The sequence below is a fragment of the Zeus faber genome, assembly GCF_960531495.2.
Source record: "Zeus faber genome assembly, chromosome: 11".
Taxonomy (NCBI): Eukaryota; Metazoa; Chordata; class Actinopteri; order Zeiformes; family Zeidae; genus Zeus; species Zeus faber.
In genome coordinates this window covers 21,143,367-21,170,406 of record NC_137205.1, presented here as the reverse complement: position 1 = coordinate 21,170,406, position 27,040 = coordinate 21,143,367, and the positions used below count along the sequence as shown (strand labels likewise).

Here is a 27,040-nt window from a genome sequence, read left to right as displayed (position 1 = left end):
GGGCGCAGCCTTGCCGGGTCGCTGCACACCGGAAACTACCAAGCGCAAGCCGCCAGGACCCGAACCCAGCCGTCAGTGGGCCCACCCAGTCTTTGGTGATTTGTGTGTGAGTGTATGTGTTCTAAGCTAATATGAGCGGCTTTAAAAAATTAATATTTTCATTTTTATATTCAAGAGTTTATGATCTACATGGAGTAGAAAAAGTTTTGGTTTTTTTTCCTGCTCCACGACCGTTCCAATATGGCAGCGACGTATGATCCAAGGTCCAGATTCAGTTATTTTTATTGTTTCCAAAAATTCCCTTTGAAAACCTACACCTGTTTGTATGTGAAGGTAAAATGTGAAGTATGCGAGGCCTATTTAACATACAGTTCAAATAAATTGTTTTGGAATACATTTGAAATTGAATTGAATTTTGTATAATTTTTGCTCTTTAAATAAGAAGTGCTGTGTAGTTTACTACAACCTCATGTTACCTTACACATAATACCAACAACAACAATCAGAAGAAATAAGAGCTCTGGTATCTGTGTCGGCACATCTGTATCGGGATTGGATCGGAACCGAACAGTCAGTCGCTGCGTTTCTACATACATATACAAATCCAAAATCAGAAAACCAATAGGGAGTTTTTTGTTGTTTTTACTTTGTTCTGAAGTTGAAAATAGAACGTGAAAAAATGGGATGTTTGTTGTGGGGAGAACGATGGCTCCCCCAGCTCTGTGCGCGGAGCCGGAACACAGCGCTGCTGTCCGTCGGGACTCCAGCTCCCTGTGCTTGTGCGCCTGAGGTGAGCCCCGCCCAGAGGGAAGGCCGGGGAAACCAGCTCCCAGACAGCGCCCCGCTGAAGAAGGAGACGGAGCTGTTATGTACGTTCTGGCATCTGTGGAAGATGCATTTGAGGGACGAAGGCGCCATACCTCGAAAGCAAACTAATGTAGGCTGTAGTAACTCGTCATGGTCGAGCGAGAGAACCATTGAAGAATGAGCTCTACTCTTATATAGTGTTAGGGGAGGAAGCCAGGAAGGGTGCCAGGTAGGAACGCGCGAGAGCAACTCATTGAGCCGTGCCCCGTTCCTACAAATAAAACAACTAAAAACAGTGTGGGGACGGCGCACGGATGAACGGGGCACGGGGGCAATTGTAGACTCGTTAAGATTATTTTCTGTGCACAGCGCATGGAGAGGCAGGATCGGGGAGAGATTCACGGAGAAAGTGTCCCCATTATGCACGTTTCCCTCCTCAAGGAGACGTAAAATAGAATCACACTGTTCCGGCGCACTGATTGCGGGATCGTCGGAGAGGGAGACGGGTGTGAATACAATTAGACTGACACAATTCTGAGTCGGTTACAGCCCTAAAAAATGTTAATCTAACACTCTTTCTATTTGTGTTGTTTGGAGAAATGGGCGACGTGGAGCTCGCAGCTCGAGCCGCCGCTTGTGCGGAGGTGCCGGATCCAATCAAATAGGTGCTGGTCCCAATCTGGGAGGTCCCGGAACATGTTCCGGCAGGATCTGGCACAAATTAAGGCCTGCTGTTACTATGGAGGAGACCATACAAGACATAAAATGTAACAAAGGAATAAACGTATTAAACTAAATAGAACAGCGACAAAAATGTATATTGAGATGTGGATGCCTATCAATGATGTACTGGATTTACTTTGTGGATGGAGGGAAAATGACCATTTAATGAAGTAAAAACTAAAATTTAAAAAAGAAAGGAAACCAAAACATAAAAGCTGGGGGAAGAGCCCAACAGACAGGGTGCAAGGGATGTCGTGGTCCAATGGTGACAATACAACTGAAAAGAAAAAACAATTTTCTCAACAGGAATTAATGCAGGAATTCTAGTTTGTCTATGCAGAACCATTAATTATAAAAGAACGAAACATGTAAAGCAATGTTTTGGTCTTTTGCGGCTTCTCGAGGGATGTCTGTCACTCACAGATCGATGTCTTCTATGTTGGGAAGTTCCATAATGGAGCTTTCTTTCAAACTATCCATTTTCCATTTCCCTTAATATTTTAAATATTTACCGGGGAGATCAGTTCACGTGGCCAGTCCAGAGTATTGAGCGTTGGTGAGCTGCCGACCCACATAAGTCATCCCACAGTGTTGATTCTCTATCCATGGGTATGTAGCAGTTAGTGGGTGTTTTTTTTCTTTCTGCTTTTGCTTTGCACACCACTTCTTACTTTACGACACCTCCGGGGCTGGAACTCTGAGCCATGTTCACGCTGCTCCCTGCACTGGCATCATTCCAGCAACAACACATCATGCAAATTAGGTGTTTCATCATCGCCTCCAGCTAATGCCAAAATAAAACCCATGGTGCTTTTCACCAGTTTCAAAACGAGTCTGTGTGAGTGGCGCGGCCGCATATACGTTTCTCACAGCAAATTTGAGTGTGAACATCCTTAGAGGTTTGTTTACACTATAGAGCGAGTAGGGGGATTTGCCTTTAGCTTCAATTCAGAAGGCGGACATTTTTTTTTATCTTTGATAGTCCCACAACAGGGAAGTTTTCAATTTCTCTGCATTCCAACCATCCTAGGAACTGACGTATCTAGTAGCAGTGGGCTGCCATATAGAGGCGCCCGAGAGCAGTTAGGGGCTTAAGCGTCTTGCTCAAGGACACATCAGCACGCTACCGGGAGTAGCCGGGGATCAAACCGGCAATCTTCCGCTCACTAGACAACACGCTCTACCTCCTGAGCCACTGTTCCCATTTCGGCGAGGCCGTGGGCCTTGCAACCAGGTGGGCCAGCTTGGGCTGTTTTGTCTTGGAGATGGCATGCTCTCTTCACTTGACCTCCCACACCAAAAGACATGCATGCTCGATACACACTCCTTCCATTTCCTTCTGTCTTATTGTCATTGGGATATCTGCGTCAAACCAGATTGCCAAGTCACCAACTGATATATCCTTGCGATTTGGAGGGAGCGAGACCAAACAGAGCATTAAAGAAAATTCCCTCTGGAACAGAACTTGGCCTATTAGAGATTTCTTTAAGGCAGCAAGTACAGAAAAGTGCAGGTGATCAACATTCTAAGTCTCGACCTGTGAAAAAGGGGGGAGGGGGTGGTGTAACGCTGAATGTATGAAACAATTGGGGCAGGTTCAGTAGCGGCGTGATGCTAGCCCCTCCCTCCGTCAGTAACCCTATCTGTAAGGCATGGAGGCAGCAGCTGGCGGGCCGTGACAGCTGGCACGCTGCAGGCCCACTGGAGCAGATCAACCAAGGAGGCTCCGACTACACTGGGGCCAGCAGGACAGCTGGGCTGGCCTCTGCTGTTGGGAAATTAGACTTTTATTTGTGGAATAGGTTAAGGGCTTTGGGTGTGGTACTCACACTAGAGTGGATGGAGAGGCACAGAATAAAGAGTAATGCATTTTGGTTCACTTGTGAGGAATTATCCAGATGTGCAACAGGGATTGTCTTCATTGCAGTGTTCTTTGATGGTGATCACCATTTGAAGGACTTACCTTACTCTTTGGTGCTTTATGTACTGTACATGGTATCACAATTCAGGGTTCACGATAGGGCTGGGTTCAAAACAAAATTGGTACTCCGATACGATTCAGTTCAACTGTTTTAAATTTCAGAATCGATTTTAAAATGTTAATATTGAATCTTTGTTTGGAGATTTTCTTAATTGAATACCACCCGGGTCACAAAGTAAAACGTATAGGACTGTATTAGACTGTATTTGTTCAGTGAAATATGTTTTTAGTGGTATACTTTCTGTGAGAAAGTGTGTTTGATTCTCAAGTGTTTTTTCCTCCACATCTATAATTGCTGGTTCATTCCTCCCACTTATCTGAGTAAAAATGACTCATCTTCCGCAGAAATTCAGAGCATTTTCATTTCCGGGTTTGGCTTGGTTGACGTATGCATAGAGGCAGCAGAAACTTACAAGGAATAACCGGGCTTCCTCTTTCTATGTATGTGACATGCCGTCATTCTCACCGTCATATATTTCTGTCTGGGAAGATGGTTAAAAGAATGTGGGTATGAATTTTTTCTGCAGTGATATGGATCGATACTGGCCGGCGCCTGTTGTATACGGCGCTGCTCAGTCAGCCAAACCCTGCCAGAGTGAAGGCCTAGTCAACTCACTGGTTTACTGTTATCATGTCTTTTGTTTTACCTGATTAGACAAGTCCATCCTGGGTAATCCCGTTTGTCACCCATCGTTGTGTAGCGCATGCGGTTTATAGCGTGTCGTTGACGTATTTAGAGCTGTGGATCCTATGTGTAACTTGGTTTATTTTGGGGATGCCTGATGCCAACGTGTTGGGGTCTAGTCTTGGAGGGTGGGAGGGTTATTCGTCTGACCTCGGTGAGACATTTTTTGTTCTTAATACGCCTGTTTCTATTTTGTCACAGATAAAATAGATAAAATCACCCAACTCCCTACTTGCAGTTGCCACATGTTTTTACACACTTTTTTGCCATTTTAAGTATTTAGCATGGGGGGGGGGAGTAAATGTTTTTAATTATTATATTTCTAGATCTAGATTTGCATTTCACTGTGCAGCATCTATCTTTAAAAAAAACAAAAACTCTGACTCATTGACCTACACGGCCAGTACACAAAACCTTTAGCGTTGAGCCATGTGCGGCCACGTAGTTTAATGTGATTAACCCCAGTGAGGTCCATTGATGTGGGATTAACTCATAAGCACATAATGTACATAAGCAGCTATCATGATATCACCATTAGGGCTGCAGATATTCCTCTATAATCACATTTGAATTTGTTAACTTTATTATTTTTAATACTAGAATATATTCAAATTTTTAACGGGGGGTCGCTATGCCGATTCCGCAGCTCCGATCAGAGCAATGTTTTCTCAAAAAACAAAGCAAATAAAAACTCTAGATGTATTTAATTTACTCAGTTTCCTGCTGCTCCTGCTCCGCTGCGGGGCAGGTCGCAGATAGCTCCTGAAAATAATCCCGTCTGTGTTCTCAACCGCTGCTGAACACAGTCCGCGAGCCGGTGGTTGGGATCCTCTGCACTAAGAGGGCATTCTGAAGTTGAGGGTCGGGTTTATTTCTCACTTTCATCGCCGCATCTGTGGAATTACTGGATGTTCCAGTCAAAGGCCCACTCTCCCTTGCACACACAGTGAAACGCTGGACGGGAGGGAAAGCACGCCGGCGCGCTGACTGCGCTCGTCCATCTCCGTGGATTTGGCACCGTTAACCGGGAATATTTCTCTCTGATGTGCGTTCAGTGTGCGACAAACTGGATGAACTTATATTGAACTTTGTTGCTCATCACATGTGAAATGATTCGCTAACGTCAGCCAAAAACAGTTATAATCAATTATTTATTTCTCAAAAATAATGCACAATCAAATGGCAATTTCCGCCTTCAAATAGTTTGTTTTTTAATATTTGAATTCTATTCGAATTTTGTTCCTGCAGCCCTAATCAACATTGAGTAAAATTCCCAATGGTTATCAAGATATTACAGCCCTACTGAGACCATAAATTTAACCAGCCTTGATACCAGGACGTGTGACAGGAATATTAGAAAGACCTTTGGCATTGCCAACCAAGGTTTGTGTGTGTGTGTGTGTGTGTTTGTGTGTGTTTGTGTGTGTGTGTGTGTGTGTGTGTGTGTGTGTGTGTGTGTGTGTGTGTGTGTGTGTGTGTGTGTGTGTGTGTGTGTGTGTGTGTGTGCCTGCGTGCGTGCGTGCGCGCGCGCGCGCGCCTCACTTAGAATATAAACGTAAATAATAATATTTGCAGTGTATGTTTGTTTTAATAGGACCTTTTCCAGTTAATGTCATCGCATGTGTTCGAGGCGTTGTTTTGGTCTTTGTTTTGGTCTGTGTGCGAGTGTATTCCCACGTGTGTGCACAAACAGACAGTGTTGTGATGTGTGTCAGGTGCTTGAGTTTATTTTAGCCCCTTTGACCCGGGGGCCTTTCGATGCGAGTGGCGATGGAAGAATGGAAGTTTTGAAGTTTGCAAGTGATGGCAGTCCCATGGTTTGCTTCAGGTTAGATTTAAGAGCAGGCTGTGTCAGCAGTGACACGCTCACCCCCCACCCCCTTCTGCTTTTGTTCGTTATTTCTCATCTCCTGTTCACTCCTGCCTTCTCTCCTCCCCTTCCTCCCTCTCTACCCAGCACCAACATGCTGGCCTCAGGAAGGATGTTGTGCACTCCATTTCCTCCACCGCTCTTTATGTCTCCTTCAAAACAGATCAAAAAAACCACTTTGTTAGACGTTGAAGAAAGGGATTACAAGCACTCTGACAGAGCCACGCTCACGGCAACTTCTGACATTCTGCTGCCCTGGAATTGTTAAAGCTAGGCCCAATGTTTACAATTTCGTTTTACCCCCACTGGGCCAGTAGGTCAGTGTTCTACTGTTACCCGATGTATTTTTACTCTGCCCTGTTCTGAAAGCGAATAGAAGCATTTTTTGAGAGGTAATAAAATGTATTTGACTTGATGGTGTAAAAAAGACATATGAAATGTGTGCATTGAAAAAGTAAAATGCGTTAGCAGGAACCTCGGTGGCATTTGTGCATCGGCTCCTTAAATATCGAATCTAGATTGAAGAATTGAAGTGCGTTTAAAACTCGATACGCATGTTTATCTTCCTGGTGTCTCACGGGCTCATGCCATCCGCTCAGCTTTCCCTCTCTGTTGATCCGGTGCCAATTAATTCCTCTGAACAGTGGGCGTTCCCTCACTGTTGATCCCCGCAGAGCGCGTTGTTTCTTAGCAGTTATATTTGTTCCGTTTTCCCACTTTCCCCGCTTTCCCACGTTTTTTCAGATAAACACCCAAGTTTACCCTTTTATACCTTTAGTTAGTTGCTATGTCAGATTGTTGTCGATATCACAAAAACGCTGAATTGATATTTTGAGGGAGAGAGTCGATAACGAATATAAAAAAAAAAAGAAGTCTATATGAGAGCGTTGGAATAAAAATGATAATTAAGATGGGCTGAAAGGGGCTGGGATTTTAAGTTGTGCTCCTATATGGACTGACCTGTTAAGTAAATGCTTCGGGAAGGCGACCTCATAACACGTGATTGCTGACAAACTTTGGACGCAAACAGCTCAAGCGCACCTGTAGAGCAACCCTGTCTCGTCAGACATTAACGCCGTCGTTTGGTTCTGTGCCACTGAGGCGTTCAAGTCGTGAATGACAGATCTGGAATCTGCACCGCAGCAGACATTCAGATCTCTATCGCCGATGGGCGAGGTGACATTGAGACGTCATGTTTCGACGTTTAAAACTTACTAATCCCTCCTGGCTTTCTTTTGGTTTAGTTTGTTCCTTTATTTTGCCCTTCCCTTCTCCCTGGTCTTGGTAATAGATGTATCGTCCTTGTGCACAGTAGTCAAGTTTTAAGATAAATATGAGCAAGAAATCATTAAAAATATATATATCAGCTTAGCTATTAGCAAATAAAGTTGGTCCACGACAAATTGCTTTAAATATTTAGCGCTGAGGTGGCTGATTGTTCTTGTCTTCTTTTTATACCTTCTTTCACTTCCTCCAGAATTCATCACGAAACGCTTGATTCTCTCTGTGACAGTATTGCGTGACCATATCCATGTCTCTACCCCCCTCCAGGTGTTAAATGAAGAGTGTGACCAGAACTGGTATAAAGCCGAGCTTAATGGCAAAGATGGATTCATCCCTAAGAACTACATTGAGATGAAGGCCCATCCGTGAGTATTATTCCATGTGCATTGCCGTTACTTAAAGCTATGGTTCTGTGTTTTTGTTTTTATTCTAGATTTATTCATAGTTTGCCCATAAAGGAACACAGTACGACCAGGGGTGTATCAATACAAATGGTAGCTGTCCTTTCCGCCACATGCCAAATCTTTTTGCCAAGCTGCACCAATTGTACCAGTTGTACAGATGTAGTTGCCCGGGGTTTACAAAACAGTTGCCCCGGGCGCCTACACGACAGATTTCTCCAGCCCTGACAACTTTCCACAACTATTCCCCGGGAATGGCTTGCCAAGCTTGGCGTTGGCATTTTGAGGAACTTTCCGCCCGCAACAGCCAAATAAAAAGACGCTGATCACTTTGTGTATTGTGAAGTATGAATTAATAACGACCTGGATGTTAGGCTTGGGCAAACGGGTAAAATTCCAATCGGCGATCGCTGGGGGCAGCGATGGCAGATTTACGATTCTGTCGGGTATTGTGGCAGATGCGATCTCCCCATTACAGAAAAGCAGGATTTATTATTTAAACAAAAACATCTAGTCTTTTCTAAATTAAATCCCCTAGAGAAATGGAAAGCAACGGGGAGACGTAGGTGACGCGGCACGGGACAGTGGGCACACAGGCTTTTTTGGACGGAACGGGTCAGTCCCTTAACTCGGTTGTGTTGACAAATTTTGTTTCATACGAGGAGGAAACTTACAAACAAAAATAAATTGCTCTAAAAAATAAAAAAAAACACAGGAAAACAGGCACGGGAGTTGGGAACCGGCACACTGTTGTCTGGAGGAGAAATAAGAAAAACTCCACTCCAGTTCTCTCGTACCAGCTACCGCTGGCGAAGTGACATTGGCGTGTTAATAGTGCGTAAATGTATCATTCGATCATTTCATATCCGGTTTAGAATCCAAAGTCAAAATCAGAAGTGATTGACTTTTTTTCCCGCATGCGGGACCATGAAATGTTTTGAGTGTGGGGACCGTGGGGACTGCTTCGTGCGCACGGAGCGGAGAAACCCCGCGCTCCCCGCCGGGCTCCCAGCCCCTCTAGCACTGCCCCAAGCCGGCTTCCGAAGGACCGGGCCCCATGCGTGCGCACCGGCTGGGTTTACGTTTTTCATTTTCCATACGAGTGAGAAACTAGGGACCCAAAAAATTCCATATGAAAGAAATTCAATTTCTGTGGTTGTGGTTGATTTTGACAATACACTTGACAATGAGGGTTAGAAGAACACAAAGTCCCAACCACCAGAGGGAAAACATCACACGGTATCGGTTTTGTTTTTTCACATGCAATACAAGAACACTTTTACGGAATGAACATTACAAATAATAATAAATCCAAAGGAGCTCTGAGCGGAGAGGGAGAGAGCAGCTCTGGCCCTCTGATGATTCCAAGCGGGGGATCAGTTTCAGGACATGATAAACTGCACTTACACCGTTTCAACGCTCTGATTTTTCCTGGCGGATAAAATGAAAAAGAATCATCTGTCATTAACGTCAATCGTCAAGCCTCGCGGATATTGAGTCCTGTGACCATTTTCCAACCAGTTTTGGGGATAGTACTGTCATTTAGGCTGATTGAGATGATTTGTGAATCAGTCTTTAAAGCGCCACTGTCCCATCCTGAATCCTGGGACTTAGATGTCCTCTGCGAGTGTCCCATCAGCCCATTACTCAGTACATCTATTTTATTATTTTTTTGTGTCTGTACTCGCGATAACTTTTGGCAGGCCCCTTGGAGGACACTGCCTCTGGAACTGCTCTGTGCCAGATTAGCTCTCTCTGTTACTGCCTTTGGGGCCTCTTAGGCCTAATTGAATATTGACCCTTTTCCATCATTCCTGAAACACCAGTCAGATGCGATTCGGGAGACGGAAGATGGCCAACGGCCCGTCCCAAGAACTTGACTTTATTTATATGTCATCTCTCTGAAGTCAAACGAGCCCTGGAAGTTGTAAAGACTTTGGATCTCCTGGAACAAGCGTTTCATTATTTACTGCACGCTGTGTCTGATTTCAAAACTCAGTCGTCTTTTGAACATTCAATTGACATAGTGTATCCGTACAATAAGCTCAGAATGTACATGAAAATAAAGCTGAGAAGTTATTACTTCCTGCTTTGCTGTTTTTTTTTTTGTTTTTTTTTAATGTGAAATATTCCTGTCAGCACTAATATTATTTCCCCATCAGGGGCTTGGGATTAATGTTCAAGTCTGCCAATCAAGCCGACCACATCAAAAAGCGCAGGGGAGGCTGAGCCAAGTTAAAAGGCTTGGACTTTGCTGTACTGTAATGCTGTGCACCCCCACTTAGTACCGTTAGTTAAAGGAGACGTGTACTTGAAGAGCACATGTTTGACTAGATACTGTCTGAATTGTAAAGCAGCAGTCGGCTGGTAGCTACACCCTCCCCATGGCGTCAGCGTCTTTTCCCAGTAAAGCTGGCAGAAAGCAATGGGACACATGAACCCCAACCGCAGCGGAGGCCGGTGAATCAAAACAGTCAAACTGTCCATGCAAGTCCCCGCTCTCCAAAACACAGTGGCCGGCCATTTGTTAGCAATGTCAAATGAACCGACTCTTTTCATGTCTTGTTTTTATTTTTGTTGGTTTTTTTTTTTTGTTTTTTTACCTCTACCTGAATGCATGCCCTCGGCTTTTTCTTTTCAAACAAATGAAGATCAAGCAATGTGAAATCGAAATTGTCCGTTGACATTGTGCTATGGCAGCCATTTATGATGTTTTGATTTTTTTTCTAATTTCAGGGTCTCGGGGACCCAGTATAGTTGGTTGTTAAGCGGCCCCACCTGACCAACAAACCACATTGGGTATATGCCGCAAGGGCTGTTCCCTGGAAATGCATTGGTAGTGATGGGATTGGCGTTTTGCTGTTTTATTTCTGGTATTTTGGCCAGAACTGATCCGCAGCACAAGTCCGATGTGAAATTCAAAGTCTACCATTTACTTTTGGACGCTGAGACAAAATAGTAAAGGTGAACAGCTCACTCACTCGCTGGTTTTAATCGTAAATGTACAGCGTCGTTGCTAAGTTCCGTTTACAAATAAAAGGTCAGATTTTTATCGGTATTATTGTGCAGTTTAATATTAGAGAATCTTGGAACGAGGGAGAATCATTTTCACATTGTGGCTCCGTTAGTCAGCGGAACAGTTCAGTAAGTTCCTCTGTAATAAAATGCTGAGCAGGACACAACTTCAGCCCCCCACCCCCCTCCTGTCTCTGCATGGAACGGGCAGACGGAGCAGCTCCTTTTCTCCTTTTTCCGCACTTTTGTCGTTTCAACCACTATGAATAGCTCCCCGGCACAAGCTCCCGATTCTGTGGGCGGCCGTGTTTGCGTGCTGTCTAGCGTTCTTCTTCGTTGACTTCTTCCTACTACATTGTTTCTGAGAATAACTGCGATGGAGAAATGTGCATGACGCCGCGCAACGGTATAGCAAGGGCTTGAGGCAGCAGTACTTTTTGGCGTCCGTGCGGGTTTGATTGACGCGTAACAGGCCACGGGCCCACACTTTATTTACTTAAGTTATTATCAACTCCAGTCCTCGGGACCCCAAGTTGTGGCGGTTTTTCCGTCAATCCAGGTCTGACACCAGCCCTGCTACTCGACGAGAATGAAAAGCCGGCGGTGCTTTGGATCCCGGCAACTGAGGTTTAGAACCGTTGAAACCTGGTTCAGCCGCCGGTCCTGTCAGCCCACACTCCAGTTTTCCCTGGGGAGGAACAGCTTTCAAAAACTGACTACATGCTGAATAAAAACAAGCATAAAACGTAAAAAGTTTTTGGTTTTTTTTACAGATTTCTAGTATCCTTAAAAAAAAACTTATTAGACATATTGTCACTAGGCTTCTATGAAGAGTATTAATAATGAAAGCGTTCCCCTGTCACACACTCTATGAGGTGCGGCCACAGACTCTGTGTATTTGCCTACATATGAGAGTGGCGCCGGCCGCTCTCCACGTGGGGACCGTGTTTCCGTGACTCCGTTAATTGCCTTGAAATGTCTTTTCATCAAACAGGGAACTGCAGCGAGCACATATGCAAAGAGCATCACCGCACGCTCTGCGTTCTTATCAATTTCCGCTTGCATGCAAAATGGCCAAGATGTCATCATTGGCCTGTCTGTACTTTTTAATTATTAACACGAGTAAAGAGCTTTCGTTGTCTTGTCATCTCTTCCGGGCGATACGCCATTCTTTTTTTTGTTGTTTTTTTTTCTTTTGTCTTTTCGCATCTCGAACACTGTCACATCCCTTCTTCCTCCTGGGAACATCTGCTATTTTCACCTCAGTCTACTCTCTACTCAAGACAATGTCAACATTTTTAAACACAACTGACAATGCAATATTTTTTAATATTACTCTTTCCTATAAGGAATTCAAAATCACCAGACAATTTCAAGTTGAAACTATTGAAATGAATAAAATACATAAATATTGAGTGAAGCTAAGCCAAACTTGGGAGCATTTGCGGCGGTCAGCCATGGTCCAGGATGTAAACACAAGATACCGTTTCTAACGCTCTTTTTTTTTTTTCCCCGCATAGCAGGGGCAGAACCGCTTTACGGCAATTTTTTATGCCACGGTGCTTTACGTTATGTGCACGTGGGAGTGACGTAAATAAACATGCGGGATCGTGGCGCTTTGAGCGGATGAATCATTACATTTGCCGTCTGCCACCGTGGCGCGGCCATACGAGGTGAGCGAGGCGGGAGCGCGACCGAAATATGCAAAACTTAGGAGCCGATAAGCAGAACCGAAATGCACATGTCGTGTCGAAACCACGTTTCTTGGAAATTTGGAAGCGTTTCCAACTTGGAACCGCTTTTTGATACGCTCCCAACCCTACCACGAACCCTAAAATGGGACTAAATGATGTTCTATCAGATGGAGCTCTTTTCCCTTTTGTATCAAGCAGCAAAAACGGTTGTCGTGTTTGAGTTAATTTGCCCGACTTGTCATCGCACCGAAACGTTATATCGTGCAGCCGTACTCCATAATAGTTTACAAATATCGCCGTACCTTAATCTGATGCACCAATATAGGCAATAGCATAGGCATAAAAGATAGAGAGTGAGCAGCAATGTTTGACAAAATGGAATATCAAACGACGGGTTTTGTGGCGCTTAAAATACTAAAATTCTCATGAAAATTGTCTTTCATATTGATTTTCCGCTTCCTAAATGTGTTGCTTTTTGGGTAACTCTTCAAATGTCACTGATTTTTTAGCGCTGTTATACAGTACCAATATTCTCACTTATTCTCAGCACACTGAGGCTTTTTGTGTTTGTGATCTTAACTGTTCAGGTTTCGATCTCCAGTTCAAACCTGGATGGGGTTGCACCTGAGGATGACCCCTCACATCTTATTCAATATCGTCCTCTCTACTTTCACAAAGGATTCCTCTTTTTGTGTTTTTGAATGCCTGGGTCCGTTCCAATTATTTGCCATGTCCCGAAATAACAAATAGTCATTTGGGACTAAAGGGTCAACGATTGTTGTTACAATAAAGTTTACTGTCGCTGTGTTTTTCACTATAATTGATCAAACTCGGACCCATGTGGAGACAAAAAAAAAAAAAAAAAAAAAAAAAGCCTCATTGTTTTTTGATGTTTATTATCTGGACTTAGTGGTCGTCACTTGCGTTCTGTTAGTTTCAATTAATATTGCTTGTTCCATTGAAATAATACTCATGCGCATGTCAATTTGTCCACATGCACATTATGATTTTATTCATTAATATTTAGTCATTCATTTTATATTTATACAATTCAAGTTATTCCCTACCACCCAAATATGCTTGTCTTAAAAAGTGTCTTTCTTTATTTATTTGTCAACCACACCACACACCAACCAGTCAACTATAAAAATAATTGACTTTTCCACATCTTTGTTACTGTGATTTGACCTCTGACCTCATCAGGTTCCACATCTCCCTCTAAAAGTATGTGTGTGTGTGTGTGTGTGTGTGCGTGTGCGTGTGCGTGTCTCGCTGTTTCCCATCAGGTGGTTCTTCGGAAAGATTCCCCGCGCCAAAGCAGAGGAGATGCTGAACAAACAGCGGCACGACGGGGCGTTCCTCATTCGAGAGAGCGAGAGCGCGCCGGGGGACTTCTCTCTTTCTGTCAAGTGAGTAGAGACGCAGGAGGAAATAATGATGTGCCCAAAATGACTTTACGGTACATCCAACCACACACCTGCTCATATGGTAAAGAATCCAAGTGGCGTCGGTTCATTGTTGACACTAAAACTCTTCACAGATCTGGCAATGTTTACATTTCCTGATAATACGGTGTACCTACCTCCGAAACTCAGAAAAAGGGTGGTGCCGCCCTGGTTTCCCTCGGTGGTCATTTTTACGCACTGTCATGTTGGGCTGACTTGAAATGCAACGGCAGGCCTTTTCTTTCTTGTTCTGGAACTTCTCTGTGCGCTCCAGCACCACCACCACTTCCCCTTTGGTGAGTGTGCGCTATTGAACTCTTCCCAGCAGACGCGGCAGGTCGTTTGATTCTGCATGTAAAGTTTCGGGGACGCATAGCGACCAAATAATCAGATGAAATGGCCGCCAGTCTGCCGCCGAGATGACCTGATAAGTCCGGGTGAATCGCGGTTGATACCTGCCCCACGTGTTCCGGTTCATTCCCCTGGAGGTTTTGTGACTTGGTGTGAAGAGCGCGAGGGGGGCGTTCCCTGGAAATGCATTGGAAGCGATGGGAGACCGGCGGCGCTTTGCTGTTTTGTTTCCGACATTTCGGCCGAAATTGATCCGCAGCACAAGTCAGATATGAAATTTAAAGTCTACCAATGACTCTTTGACGCAGAGACAAAATATTATACGCAAAAGGGTCACTCAGGTTTGGTGATTTGTACATTTAACAGGGTCACAAGTTACATTTACATATACAAATTATAGGTAAGGTTTTTATTGGTATTTATGTGCAGTTTATTTTTGTTTTTGTGAGAATCTTGCAACGAGGGAGAAAAATTCCCCATTGTGACTCTGTTCCATGGTTGAGTAAGTTCCTCTGTGATAAAATGCTGAGCGGGACATAACTTCAGGGCCCCCCCTCCTCCTCCTTTTTGGTGCTTTTGCGGGTTTAACCGCCGTGAACAGCAATTCCTCCTCTGCATGAACAAGCTCAGATGCTGTACGTGCAGCCATGTTTGCTGTCTAGCGCTTTTTCTACATTGACCGCTTCCTGCTCCGCACGGTGCTCTCTCTCTCTCTACTGCCACCCGTGGTTCCCGAGAGTACTGCAACAGAGACTGTTCCTGCTGTAAAGGCCCTGCGCTCCACACGCGCTAAGGTAGAACCCGGGCTTGCTCCACTGCGCCTTGTGTGAACATCACACGCAAGATTCCACTACAGAGGGCTTCCACCCCCTGTTGTTCCACACTCATCCTAATTTCAAACAAACACACGCACGCACGCACGCACGCACGCACGCACGCACGCCTCTCTCTCTCTCTCTCTCTCTCTCTCTCTCTCTCTCTCTCTCTCTCTCTCTCTCTCTCTCTCTCTCTCTCTCTCTCTCTCTCTCTCTCTCTCTCTCTCTCTCTCTCTCTCTCTCTCTCTCTCTCTCTCTGGATGTCAGTACCCTCATAGCGCCTTTCCCCCCCCCCCCCCCCCCCCTGGATTCTCCTCAGGTTTGGAACCGACGTCCAGCACTTCAAGGTCCTTCGCGACGGGGCTGGAAAGTACTTCCTGTGGGTGGTGAAGTTCAACTCTCTGAACGAGCTGGTGGACTACCACCGCTCCACCTCCGTGTCCCGCAACCAGCAGATATTCCTGCGCGACATCGAGCAGGTCACCCAGGTGAGGGGCGGTGGTTCTCAGTGTGGGGGTCCCCGGGGGCCACTCGGGGGTCCGTCAAAGGGGTTCCAGGGGGTCCACAGCAAAACGATTAATGGTTAAGCTTCACTGTGATTTCATTTACAAGACATTACGACTGTGAGTGAAACTCGGATTTAAATCTTTATTTTAACATTCTCCGTTACCTCCCTCACGATAGTATAGACCAGGGGTGTCAAACTCAATTGCACAGGGGGCTAAAACTCAAAGCACACTTTAGGTTGCGGGCCGAACAGGATAAACATTTAATAAACACACTAAAACTAAATGTTTTTGGAACATAAATATGAATAAAAACAGACAGGAATATTATTCGAGAATAAATAAACTTAAACTTTAAATACATCTATTTTGCTCTCCATAAAAATATATCCTGTCAAAATTATACAAGTTACAAATATGAACATGCTGCAAAAAACCCTGAAAAAATAATTGAAAATTGTGCTTTTAAGTAAATGTTAAAATAACAACAAATCAAAACATGCAAATTTATTTGCTCTTATGCCATTTTATAAAAAATAAACTTAAACTTTAAATATCTCGAAAGATTTTGCTCTCCATAAAAATATCTCCAGTCAAAATTATACAAATTCTAAATATGAACCTGCTCCCAAAAAAAACCCTGGAAATATAAATAAAATGTGTGCTTTCCAGCAAAAGTAAAAATAACAACAAATCAAAATATCCAAATTTCTTTGCTCTTATGCCATTTTGTCAGAGCTGGATGCTTGGCATCTTTTTTTCACAACAAGTTCATTTAGGTTTGGTGTGAGGTGCTGTGTTGTGGAGATTCTCAGGATGGACTGCAAGTGTTCATCAGCGGGACGGCTCCTGTGTGCTGTTTTGTTATTCTTCATCACTGAGAACAGCTTCTCACACAGACATGTGCTACCAAACATGCCCAAGGTTCGAGCCGCATGTAGACGGAGCTGGGGCATTGCTTCAGGAATGGAGCAAATAAACTGTGCGGGGCCCTGCAGTGTCGTGTTTTGCCTTTAGTGTCCCATTACACTGCAGCTCAATCAGCTCCATCTGAATCTGTACCGGTGCAGTTTCCACGTCGACGGCAAATGGGTTTTTTGTGCTTCGAAGTCACCAAAGCGCCGTGCGAACTCAGTGCGCTCAGTTTATCAGCAAAGTGCACATTTGGGAACACCGTTGCGCCGACTTGCCTCAACATGACTTGGCAACAGGGAAAGTGAGGCAAGTTGCACGGGTGCATTTGTGTCTCCCATAAGAGCAGCTTCACTTGAAATGCCTTCACCGCATCATACATGTCAGTGATCATGTGGTCACGTCCCTGGAGCTGAAGGTTGAAGACATTGAGATGAGCTGTTATGTCAGCCAGAAACGCCAACTCACATTTCGACTTTTCATCCCGCAAAACTGTGGAGTCTTTTCCTTTACTGTCCATGAACTGACAGATTCCCTTTCTGAGCTCAAATTGTCGGTGATTTAAACCTTTTGCTCGGATAAAGTTTACGGTTTGCGTTACAGTACTCATTGCATGCTCCCTTTTTAGGACTTTACCACACAGCGCGTCCTGGTGTATGATGCAGTGATATGCTGTTAACTCACCAGTACAGTTCTCCTCCTGCATCTTTACTCGCATCTTTCCCTCTAGTCCACTTCTTTCCCCGCACATCGCCGGTGCTCCATCTGTTGTAAGTCCAAAGGGTTTGTCCCAGGGCAGTTGCGTGTCGGTTACACTTTGACATACGTTTTCAAAAACATCTTTTCCTGTCGTCGTCCCGTGCATCGATGCATCGGAGTCCACTCCACGGATGAACATGGCTCGCTGTGCCGTGTCCGTCATGTCAGTGCTTTCATCCAAAGCAAGAGAGTATGCAATAAAGTCTTTGCTTCTTTCACTCAACTGTGTTCTCAAATCAGTGGCCATCTCACAAACCCGATCAGCAACCGTATTTCTACTCAGGCTTACATTTGCCAACATCTGCTTTTTGTCCGGACACAAGACGTCACACACCTTCATCGTGCAGCTCTTCAGAAACTCTCCCTCGGTAAATGGCCGGCCTGATTTGGCTATCTCCTCTGCCACAATAAAACTTGCTTTCACAGCAGCTTCTCTTTGTGATTTTGCCCCTGTGAAAAATGTCTGCTGAAATGTCAGATTCTTCTTTAACTCTCCCACTTTCTGTATCTTCTGCTCTGCACTCAGGTTTTTCAGCTCATCCTGATGTTTTGTCTCGTAGTGCCACCTTAGATGAAATTCCTTAATTATAGCCACATTTGCTCCACAAATAAGACACACTGGTTTACCGGCAATGTCAGTAAACATATACTCAGCCTCCCATCGGTTTTGAAAGGCTCTGTTTTCAGAATCAACTTTTCTCTTCGCCATTCTGAGGGGCTGGCTTTGCAATAACTTTGCAGGAGGATTGTATACAACAACAGAAGCTTGACTTGATTGACGGAGGAATGTTCCCACGTAGCCTAGCGTTCGGCAAGGCGGTTGAGGCGCTGCATTGTGGGATCTGTAGTTTGTGTGTTATCAGAGCTTCATATCGCCAGGCATTTTTAATAGCTCTATAGAAAATGATCTCACGGGCCGGATATAATTGTAAGCCGGGCCGGATGTGGCCCGCGGGCCTTGAGTTTGACACATATGGTATAGACAGATATGGAAGTTTGCGTTGGTTCTCAACCTCGGGCTCTTGACCCCACAGTTGGGCCGCTGATATATCTAACATCAGAATGCCGAATTAGGAGCTCATGCCACACCAGGAGTGGACTCTTGCCACCTCACCGCTACTTTCTGCCGCTTCGTATGCCACGGCCATATTAACGTCTCTGCGTGAGCACAGCGGCAGCGCCGCGAAAGTGAAGCGCCAGCTCCGCTCCAACACCGCGTTTATTCCCCGGAGCTCATCACAGCCACGGAGATGACATTTCATTCTGCCGTTGAGTTGATAGGGATGCCACGGTGGGGGACTTCTCCCACCCGTTGATAAACTCATGATGACACCGCGGGGGGCGGAGGAGTGTCCCAATTATGCACGGCCACTAATGTGGGATGGAGGGGGAGAGGTCCCTCACACTTTCACTTTTGTAGCATCAGACTAAGTATTCGCTTGGTATTTTACAAATTTTAATTTTTTCATTTGATGAACGTCGGCGCTGATATGCGAAAATTAACAAAATGGCTTTTATTTATACATATAAAAAAAACAAAAATCAAAATGACGGCGAGGGCAGTGGGCAAGTAATGTAAATGGGTGTGCGCCCGAACACCGTGTAACACCAGTGCCACTGATAACCGCGGCAGCCCTCGCTGTTGATTATAATATCGGCTCCTATCCTGCTTCATATAGAGACGATGAAAGACTGCGTTTGGGAAGTGAAAAAACAAGTGCGACGACGACTTTATTCGTAATCCCACGTTGTCACAAATGGGCGTAGCACATCGACTTTACATAAAAACTCACATATTTAATTGCGCCGTCTTCAACGTTGCTTACGTGGACTTAAAAGGATCGATGATCAGCCTTTAAAATGCTATCGTTGCGTGGCCTTAATGGAGTCATTAAAAACGATACTATTTTGGGCACCTTTTCAATAGAGGTTTTAGTCGAGGTTAGTTTAGGCTCGTCGTACGTAATTCAAATCAAATGGTCATTGTTACGTCAGGCCCCGGGGCTTGATTTTCATCATCCTTGAGTCTTAAAACGTGCTCCCAAGTCTCGGTTTTCATCCAGGTGATTTGCTCTGGCTGCAGCGGAGACTCTCCTCATCCTGCTTTAATAGCTCCATGGTCGATCGAACAACCAGAGCGGCGTTCCGGGTTTAACCTTTGAGCGCCAGCTGTCGGCCTCTCACTCTTGAGAGTTATGGTCTGGTCTGCGCGCGCGACCTCCCGGAACCAAGTTCACTTTATTTACGTTGGTACCACTTGTTCACTGTTTATACGGATGGTCTTAAAGTCCCAAGTACTGATCCAACCCCCGACTGTTTTCTATTTTTTTTTCTTTTTTTTGTCTATTTTTATGATTTTTTTTTTTTCCCTCCTTTAAGAATTGGCTCAAATGCCCTCTACACGCTCAACAATTATTATTATTTTTTTCTTTTTTAACCTTGAATTATCTTCAAGCCACCAAGAAGAACAGAACACCATAAAAACATAGACACTAAAATGGTAAAACATCCACAGTGTCAAACATTTGCAACAGGAGCATGTTTAAAATCTGCAATAATAATAATAATAATAATAATAATAATAATGATGATGAAGTTGCTTCTCTTGGTTTGGAGTTTAATACAAGTGACCAATACCAGCACCAGCAGCATAAGTAACTGATTTTTTTTCCACTGTATTTTCTTTCTTTGTCCCTCTCTCCTTTCTTTCTTTCTTTCTTTCTTCCTCCCTCCCTCTCTCCCTTCCTTCCTTCTCTGCTCTCCATCCCTCCCTCCCCCCCCGCAGCACCCCACATATGTGCAGGCGCTGTTCGACTTCGACCCGCAGGAGGACGGCGAGCTGGGCTTCCGGCGCGGGGACTTCATTCAGGTCCTGGACAACTCCGACCCCAACTGGTGGAAGGGCGGCTGCCACGGCCAGACGGGCATGTTCCCCCGCAACTACGTCACGCCCGTCAACCGGAACATGTAAACAGTCACGCCGCCCCCGCCCCCACCCCCAAACACACACACACACACACACACACACACACACACACACACACACACACACACATCCAGTCCCTCCCCGACCCCACCACCCGCCACATCATGTAAACAACAACAACAGCCACCACAACAACACCGCCACCAACAACGACCATCCCCTCCGCCATCGCTGTCCACATTGTCCCCTTTATCCCTCGCCATCCCCAGACCCCAGGAGCGGACGGAAGAATGAAAAGAGTTAAAAAAAATAAAAATAATAAATAATAATAATAATAATAATAATAAAAAAATTTAAAAAAAAGCATGAGCAAGAGAGGAGAAGCATCGTGGGAGGCGTCACCGAACGGAATGAACTTTAACTCGAGGGGGAAAAAAAACAAAAAAAAACCTGAGAACGTTCGCCGCCCCCCCCGGCGCGAGTGTCTCGGTCGGGGATGGAACTGTCCCGGAGGGGAGCGAGGGAGGGAAGTGAAATGCAGACGAACCTCATCGCCACCAATCAATCACGACGGCGAATCCCAACGATTTGAATCGCTTCCGTCGTCGTCGTCCCCCCCCTCTCACTTCCTACCATTCTGCCTTTACTTTCCAACGTCTGTCTTACGTTTTTGTTTGTTTTTGTTTTTTTTTTGTTTGTTTTGTTTGATTTTCTGCCGCATGTCGTTCTGATCACCGAAAAACAATACCTACAGATAAATCCTAACTCTGTTTTAAAGGAAGAAAAAAAAAAAAAAGAAATGTAAGTAAAAAAAATATATATATAAAAAAGGAGAAATGGATAAAAAATTAAAAAAAATAAATAAATAAAAAAAAAAAAAAGAAAATATGGACGCCGTGTTCTGCAAGTTTCCATGTCCCAGATCATTGGCGAGTGAGCATTGTACATCAGCCTCAGGGCTGTATAAATAAATCAAGTATAGAGAGAATCCATTTTTTAAGAATATATATTATATATTTGTATGTGTTTGTCTGTTTTACCTCTCATCACCTTTTTTTTTTATTTTATTTTTTTTTATTTGTAAATTATGTTTAATTTCGTGTTAGTCTGGGTAAGACCTTGTAGCTCTGGTATGTGCTGAATTGTCAGTAGAAATTTTTTTTTATTTTATTTTTTATTTTTTATTTCCCGAATTTATCTGAGGGCTCTCGGATAACACGGCATGCTCTTCGAAGGAGGCATCATGAATTCCATTTGAAAGGAACATCTCTCATCTCGTAAACCCGATGAAAGTCGATTTCAAACCCCCCCCATCAGCAAGCTACGTTGACGTTGACCAGCGAGTCCAGCCAATGAACGCTGCAGGAGCTGTAGTATTATTTCCCCGAGCCTCGGTGAGGAGGCCTGCCACCTTTTCCAAGCCAACATGTATTTATTGCAGCTGTTTTTGTTAGTTCTTTTTTATTTTTTATTTTTTTATTTCATTTAATTTCATTTTTTTGCTTGTGTTTGTTTTATCTTCTTCTTTTTTTTTTTTTTTTTTTTTGGGTCTTGTTTTGTTTTACAACTCTTGGGCAGTGAATGTAGCTGACTTGAGTCCATAGACATCGGCATGAGGGAAGCGAGGTCGGAGAACTGAACCAACACGCAAGCCACAAGTGATTTCCAAGACGTGCCCGACTAGAACTGCTGTTGTTTTTACGCGTGAAACAGAGAGGTGTGTGTGTGTGTGTGTGTGTGTGTGTGTGTGTGTGTGTGTGTGTGTGTGTGTGTGTGTGTGTGTGTGTGTGTGTGTGTGTGTGTGTGTGTGTGTGTGTGTGTGTGTGTGAGCGACAGAGTGCGTGTGTGCGCAGAAAATTACCGCGCGCGCACACACACACACACAACACACGCAGATGGATGATATGCTTCTGCTATGCCAGCGTGCAGCCAGCAGGGTGAGTTTGGGAGTTTGGATATTCACGTTCGGTGCAGTTCTGCCGCTGACACAGTCGAACAGTTCGGATTGAGGAGAGAGAAAAAAAAAACTAAAAAACTAAAATGAGATTGTCTTTATGCTTAAAGGAAATAAAGTTGAGAGTTCAACTTTAAACTATGTAAAGAAAATAAGTTCTTGTTCTGTTTTTTGTTTTTATTCTGTCCGATGTGGTGTGTCGTCAAGCACTTTTTATGTTGAGCATTTCTCTCTCTCTCTCTCTGTGCGTGTGCGTGTGCTGTGTGTGTGTGTGTGTGTGTGTGTGTGTGTGTGTGTGTGTGTGCGTGTGCGTGTGCGTGTGTGTGCGTGCGCCGTGTTTGTGCTTCTTTCCTTGTTCTCTCTGGATAGTGCCTTTCTCTCTGGTGTTTTCAGTGTCTCCGATCTGCTGCTTTGAGCACCACACCACCACCACCACCACCCAATTCCCTCCTTCCCCACCTCTTATTATTAACAGGGCTTGTCGGTCCTGCAGTGAGAAAACCATGTACATAATAATCCCACCCAGCTCTTCACCTTTGACCTTTGACCTTATCAACATGGCTCCCTTTATTTAAGTGTCTCTCGCCTTCTTCTACCTAATGATACTCTATTGTCTTGTTTTTGCTTTTTTTTTTTTTTTTTGCATTTTTTTGTTTTGTTCTTTTGGGGGTTTTTTTTTGTTTTGTTTTGTTTTTTTGTTTTCAGTTAATAAAATGCAATTATTAAAAAATGATCATCAGCTAGCGTGGTTTGTTTGCAGGTGTTGTTTGTCCGAAAAATGGCGGTGGCAGGATTGTCGTGCGATTGGACAAATCATGTGTAGTCAGTGTACAGTGTGCTTTTAATGTAATGACACTTTAAAGTGGTGAAGTCGTAAAGTTATTTTGTTAAAAAAAAAAAAAAATTTAAAGCATTATTTGATACTGTTTTCAGCTGGCGGTTTAAATAACGAACCTCCATGCTATGCATTTCCGTTATGCACGCGCTCCTCTACAAGCTGCTTCCCTTGTTGGTGGCGGGGTCCTCCCTTTTCCTGGCAAAAAAAAAAAAAAAAGGTTCTCGCGTAATCTAACCCACACAGACCATGTTCAGAACGTCCACTTTAAGACATGAAATCCAATTTATTTGTTTATTTATTGTGAATGACAAATGGTCTCTTCAGGTTTTGCTCGAAATGGTGAAATGAATCGACGACGTCAGTCCCCCGCCACGTCTCACGTTGACGTGGCGGGGGACCCGCTCCAAGGGAACACGGCGGCGGCGGCGGCCTCCGTTTCCTCTCCACCACGGCGCGGTTCATGGACGCTCCACCGACGCACTCCGCACACAAGTGACCCCACCTTCCGGTCGAGACGAACTCGGCATATCGGGGAGGGGGATCGCTGGAGCCGCCGGGATTTTGGGTTCTCCGTGCGGAGCGCCTCGCCTCCTCTCGAGGGAGACGACGGCCCACGGATCGGCGGGGCCTTGAGGTCACGGAAGAGAAGTGACGACAGCGATGAGGTTTCTGTCGAAACAAGCCTCTTTGAGCTCAATCTTTAGGAGCCTGGGCTTACGAGAGGTGTCTGAAGCGTGTGTGTGTGTGTGTGTGTGTGTGTGTGTGTGTGTGTGTGTGTGTGTGTGTGTGTGTGTGTGCACGTGTGCACCTCTGTGGTTGATTGCGCGTGTGTGTGCACCTCTGTGGTTGATTGCGCGTGTGTGTGCACCTCTGTGGTTGATTGCGCGTGTGTGTGTCTACCTCTGTGGTTGTGTGTGTGTGTGTAACACAATTTGGTGGTTAAGTGCATAAAGGGACTCTAGTCAGCTAGAACTGTTATGTTATTGTAATTATGTTAATTGTAATTAAATAAATGGGGAGGTGACGCGTCAAAATTCGCCCACGAGCGTCAGCGGTTCCCAAAAGATTCACGGCAGTTTTTCAGTCGAATATGAATATATATATATATATATATATATATATATATACTCCGTCTCCGAGGCGTGACGCCGCGGCCTCCGTCCGCCGCGTTCACATTTTTACTGGGTCACGTGGCGCGTTTGTCTCGCTTGGGAGCCGGAAGCAGCTGCGGCAGCGTCTCTGCGGTGCAGACGTTCTGACCTGCTCCAGCCCCCACCGCACATGAGGGGTTCGCCCTGGTACAAGTTTCTCTCTCTCTCTCTCTATCTTTCTCTCACTCCCCCTCTCTCTCCCTCCCTCTCTCTCTCTCTTTCCCTCTCCCTCCCTCCCTCCATCTCTTTCTCTGTCTCCCTCTCTCTCTCTCTATCTCTCTCCCTCGCCCCCCCCCCCGCCCTCTTTCTCCCTCCCCCCCTCTCTCTCTCCTCCTCGCTCTCTCGCTCTCCCTTTCTAGACCCAGAGCAGATGACGATTGGCCTGCCCTCAGCCCGCCTCAGGGTGGAGTTTGAGTTTTACAAACTGACCGGCAAATTGGACACTTTCAGGAGCGTATGGGGTGTTGGGGAGGTGCTGTGCTCGGCCCGGGATGATTCCCTCATTTTTAACCTGTGATTTTCCCGTGGCAGCTGTGATCCTCCCTCTCTCTCTCTCTCTCTCTGTCGCTCTCTCTCTAGGGAGGTAAACTGTACAAAGGAGGGAGTCTGGGCTACAAAGGGAGCTGTCCTTATAGTGAACCGCGGCCTCAAACCCGGTGGCGACGTCAACAGATCCCTGCCTGCCTCGTTGTCTCCGAAGTGGGACGTCTGTACTCTTGCTGGCTATTTACCAGCTGACTGATTTGTCTCTGGTTTTTGGTGTTTTTTTTTGGTTCCTTCGCGATCAAGTTTCTGCTGCGACATGATTTACTGAAAATAAAGGAACCTTAAAAGTAGAAAAAATACAAAGTCTCTATCTCTCTCCCTGGCACCGCGGGGGGTCCCGGCCTCTCCCTCTCCGCTCAGTAGGAGACGCCTCACCTGCTCCATTGACTTCCACCGCTTTCTTTTCTCGTGTTGATGCAATGTAACAACAACAAAGCGGTGGCGCCGTCAGTCTGGGCAGCGGGAGGAGGGAGGGTCGGCGGCGTCGCCAACGGGACGTTTCGGTTGCTGCTCCGGGTGTAAACGCATCGATCTAATCGATCCCCCATCCCCGTCTTTCTCCCCCGCCCCCCGCCCCTTCAGGCTGCGCCGCTACGCCTGCCAGTTCATCGAGATGTGTCTGATGGTGACGGCGGAGAGAGAGAGAGATGCTTTGCTGAAAGTGCTCTTCCCGGCAGCATAACGGTTCCACAGACGAACGTCAATAACAAAAAGTTTTTCGATGATTTTCGACAAATCGAAATAATCAAGCGAACGGAAATGGACTGGATGGATGTCTGGGCCCTTCACGTGAAATGAGGCTGTTGTGTTATAGAACATTTGGAAATAATATTTCCTGTAACCCAAAATAACTAATTTCCTACCCACCGAAAAAAAAAAAACGTATTGTAACTATCATGTAATCATTTATGGTGATAAATAAATAATATTCACTGGCAATGACTTTATGATTTTTCCACTACCGTCTTTTTAAATTGAACTTAGAAGAGAAATTTAGATTGAATGTTTTAAACTGAAAATGAGCCAAACATCACAGTCATCACTGTCTTATTTTAAAAAGGCACATACTGTCATTTCTTTTTTTCTTTTTTCTTTTTTTGGAATTTGGCCATTAGTGGAACGCCCGATCGCAATCTTTCACAATTGTATTAAATTCAAATCAACATGTCGGTTTTTGGTTTTTTTTGTGTGACTTTGCTGAAAAAGGCTTTTTGTGGGATTTTTGGTGTGTTGCTGCCACCATTTGGTAGCAGTCGGTGACGATGGCATGATTTTCAACCTGTTGTAGCACTTTGTTTCTAGGAAGTTTGCTTTCAAGGTTTCTAACTTGTGGAAATATCAGGGTTATTCCGATGTTCCCAGGTTCCTATATTCCCCAAGGTCCTCTGGTCCCAGGGCCCTTTGGTCCCCATATTTATATGGCAGATCATGGGAGCATGAAAAAGGGTCCTATGTTCCAAGGGTCCTAAGTTCCCAAGTCCCTGCCAACATAGGACCTTAGGAACATAGAATCTTGGAAACATAGGACCCCAGGAACATAGGCCCCTGGAACATACTAGGACCCCGGGAACAGAGGACCCCGGGAACGGAGGACCCACGGAACATAGGACCCAGGGAACATAGGACCCAGGGAACATAGGACCTTGGGAACATGGGACATTGGGAACATGGGACCTTGGGAAAATAGAATCTTGGTAACCTAGGACATTGGAAACAAAGGACCCTGGATACATAGGACCTTGTGAACATAGGACATTGGGAACATAGAATCTTGGAAACATAGGACTTTAGAAACATAGGACCTTGGGAACATAGGACTTTAGAAACATAGGACCCTGGGAACATAGGACCTTGTGAACGTAGAGCCCCGGGAACATAGAACCTTGGAAACATAGGGCCTTGGGAACATAGGACTCTGGGGACAACGTGTAATGTGAAATAAATCCAAATTCCTCCCTTCATAAGAGTTTTGTATTTTCCACGATAGGTGCAGTGGACATTTGAAATCGCGAAGTTGGTGATGGAAAATAGTCTATAACATTTCCGAACCTATTTATCCAATATATTAGTACACGTACTTAAGTTTAGCGGCTTATCTGCATTGTTGGTCAACTTGGAGGCCACAATGCGCCTTATATGTATCCATTTAAAGCTTGATATTGTTATTAGACATATTTTAAATGAACTTCATAAAAAAAATCGTATTTAATTGTACCGCCAAAAACGAACGTTGTCGGCAGGATTCGAACCTGCGCGGGGAGACCCCAATGGATTTCTAGTCCATCGCCTTAACCACTCGGCCACGACAACCGTTGGAAACGTCAGTCACAGTCTTCCGATACATTGTTAGACCGAACAACAATCGCGGAGAGAATAA

The 27,040-nt window shown here is 44.9% G+C and overlaps 1 protein-coding gene across 1 annotated transcript in view; it reads left to right on the top strand.

Annotated features, from left to right (window-relative positions):
- The window catches only part of grb2b (growth factor receptor-bound protein 2b), a 47,556-nt gene extending 26,605 nt beyond the window's left edge, over positions 1-20,951 (top strand). The window contains exons 3-6 of the mRNA XM_080009297.1: positions 7,618-7,715; positions 13,747-13,869; positions 15,391-15,559; positions 20,034-20,951. Of these exons, the coding sequence (XP_079865423.1) occupies positions 7,618-7,715; positions 13,747-13,869; positions 15,391-15,559; positions 20,034-20,219 (576 nt within the window). The 3' untranslated portion in view covers positions 20,220-20,951. The remainder of the gene's footprint in view (positions 1-7,617; positions 7,716-13,746; positions 13,870-15,390; positions 15,560-20,033) is intronic.
- The last annotated feature ends 6,089 nt before the right edge of the window (positions 20,952-27,040 follow it).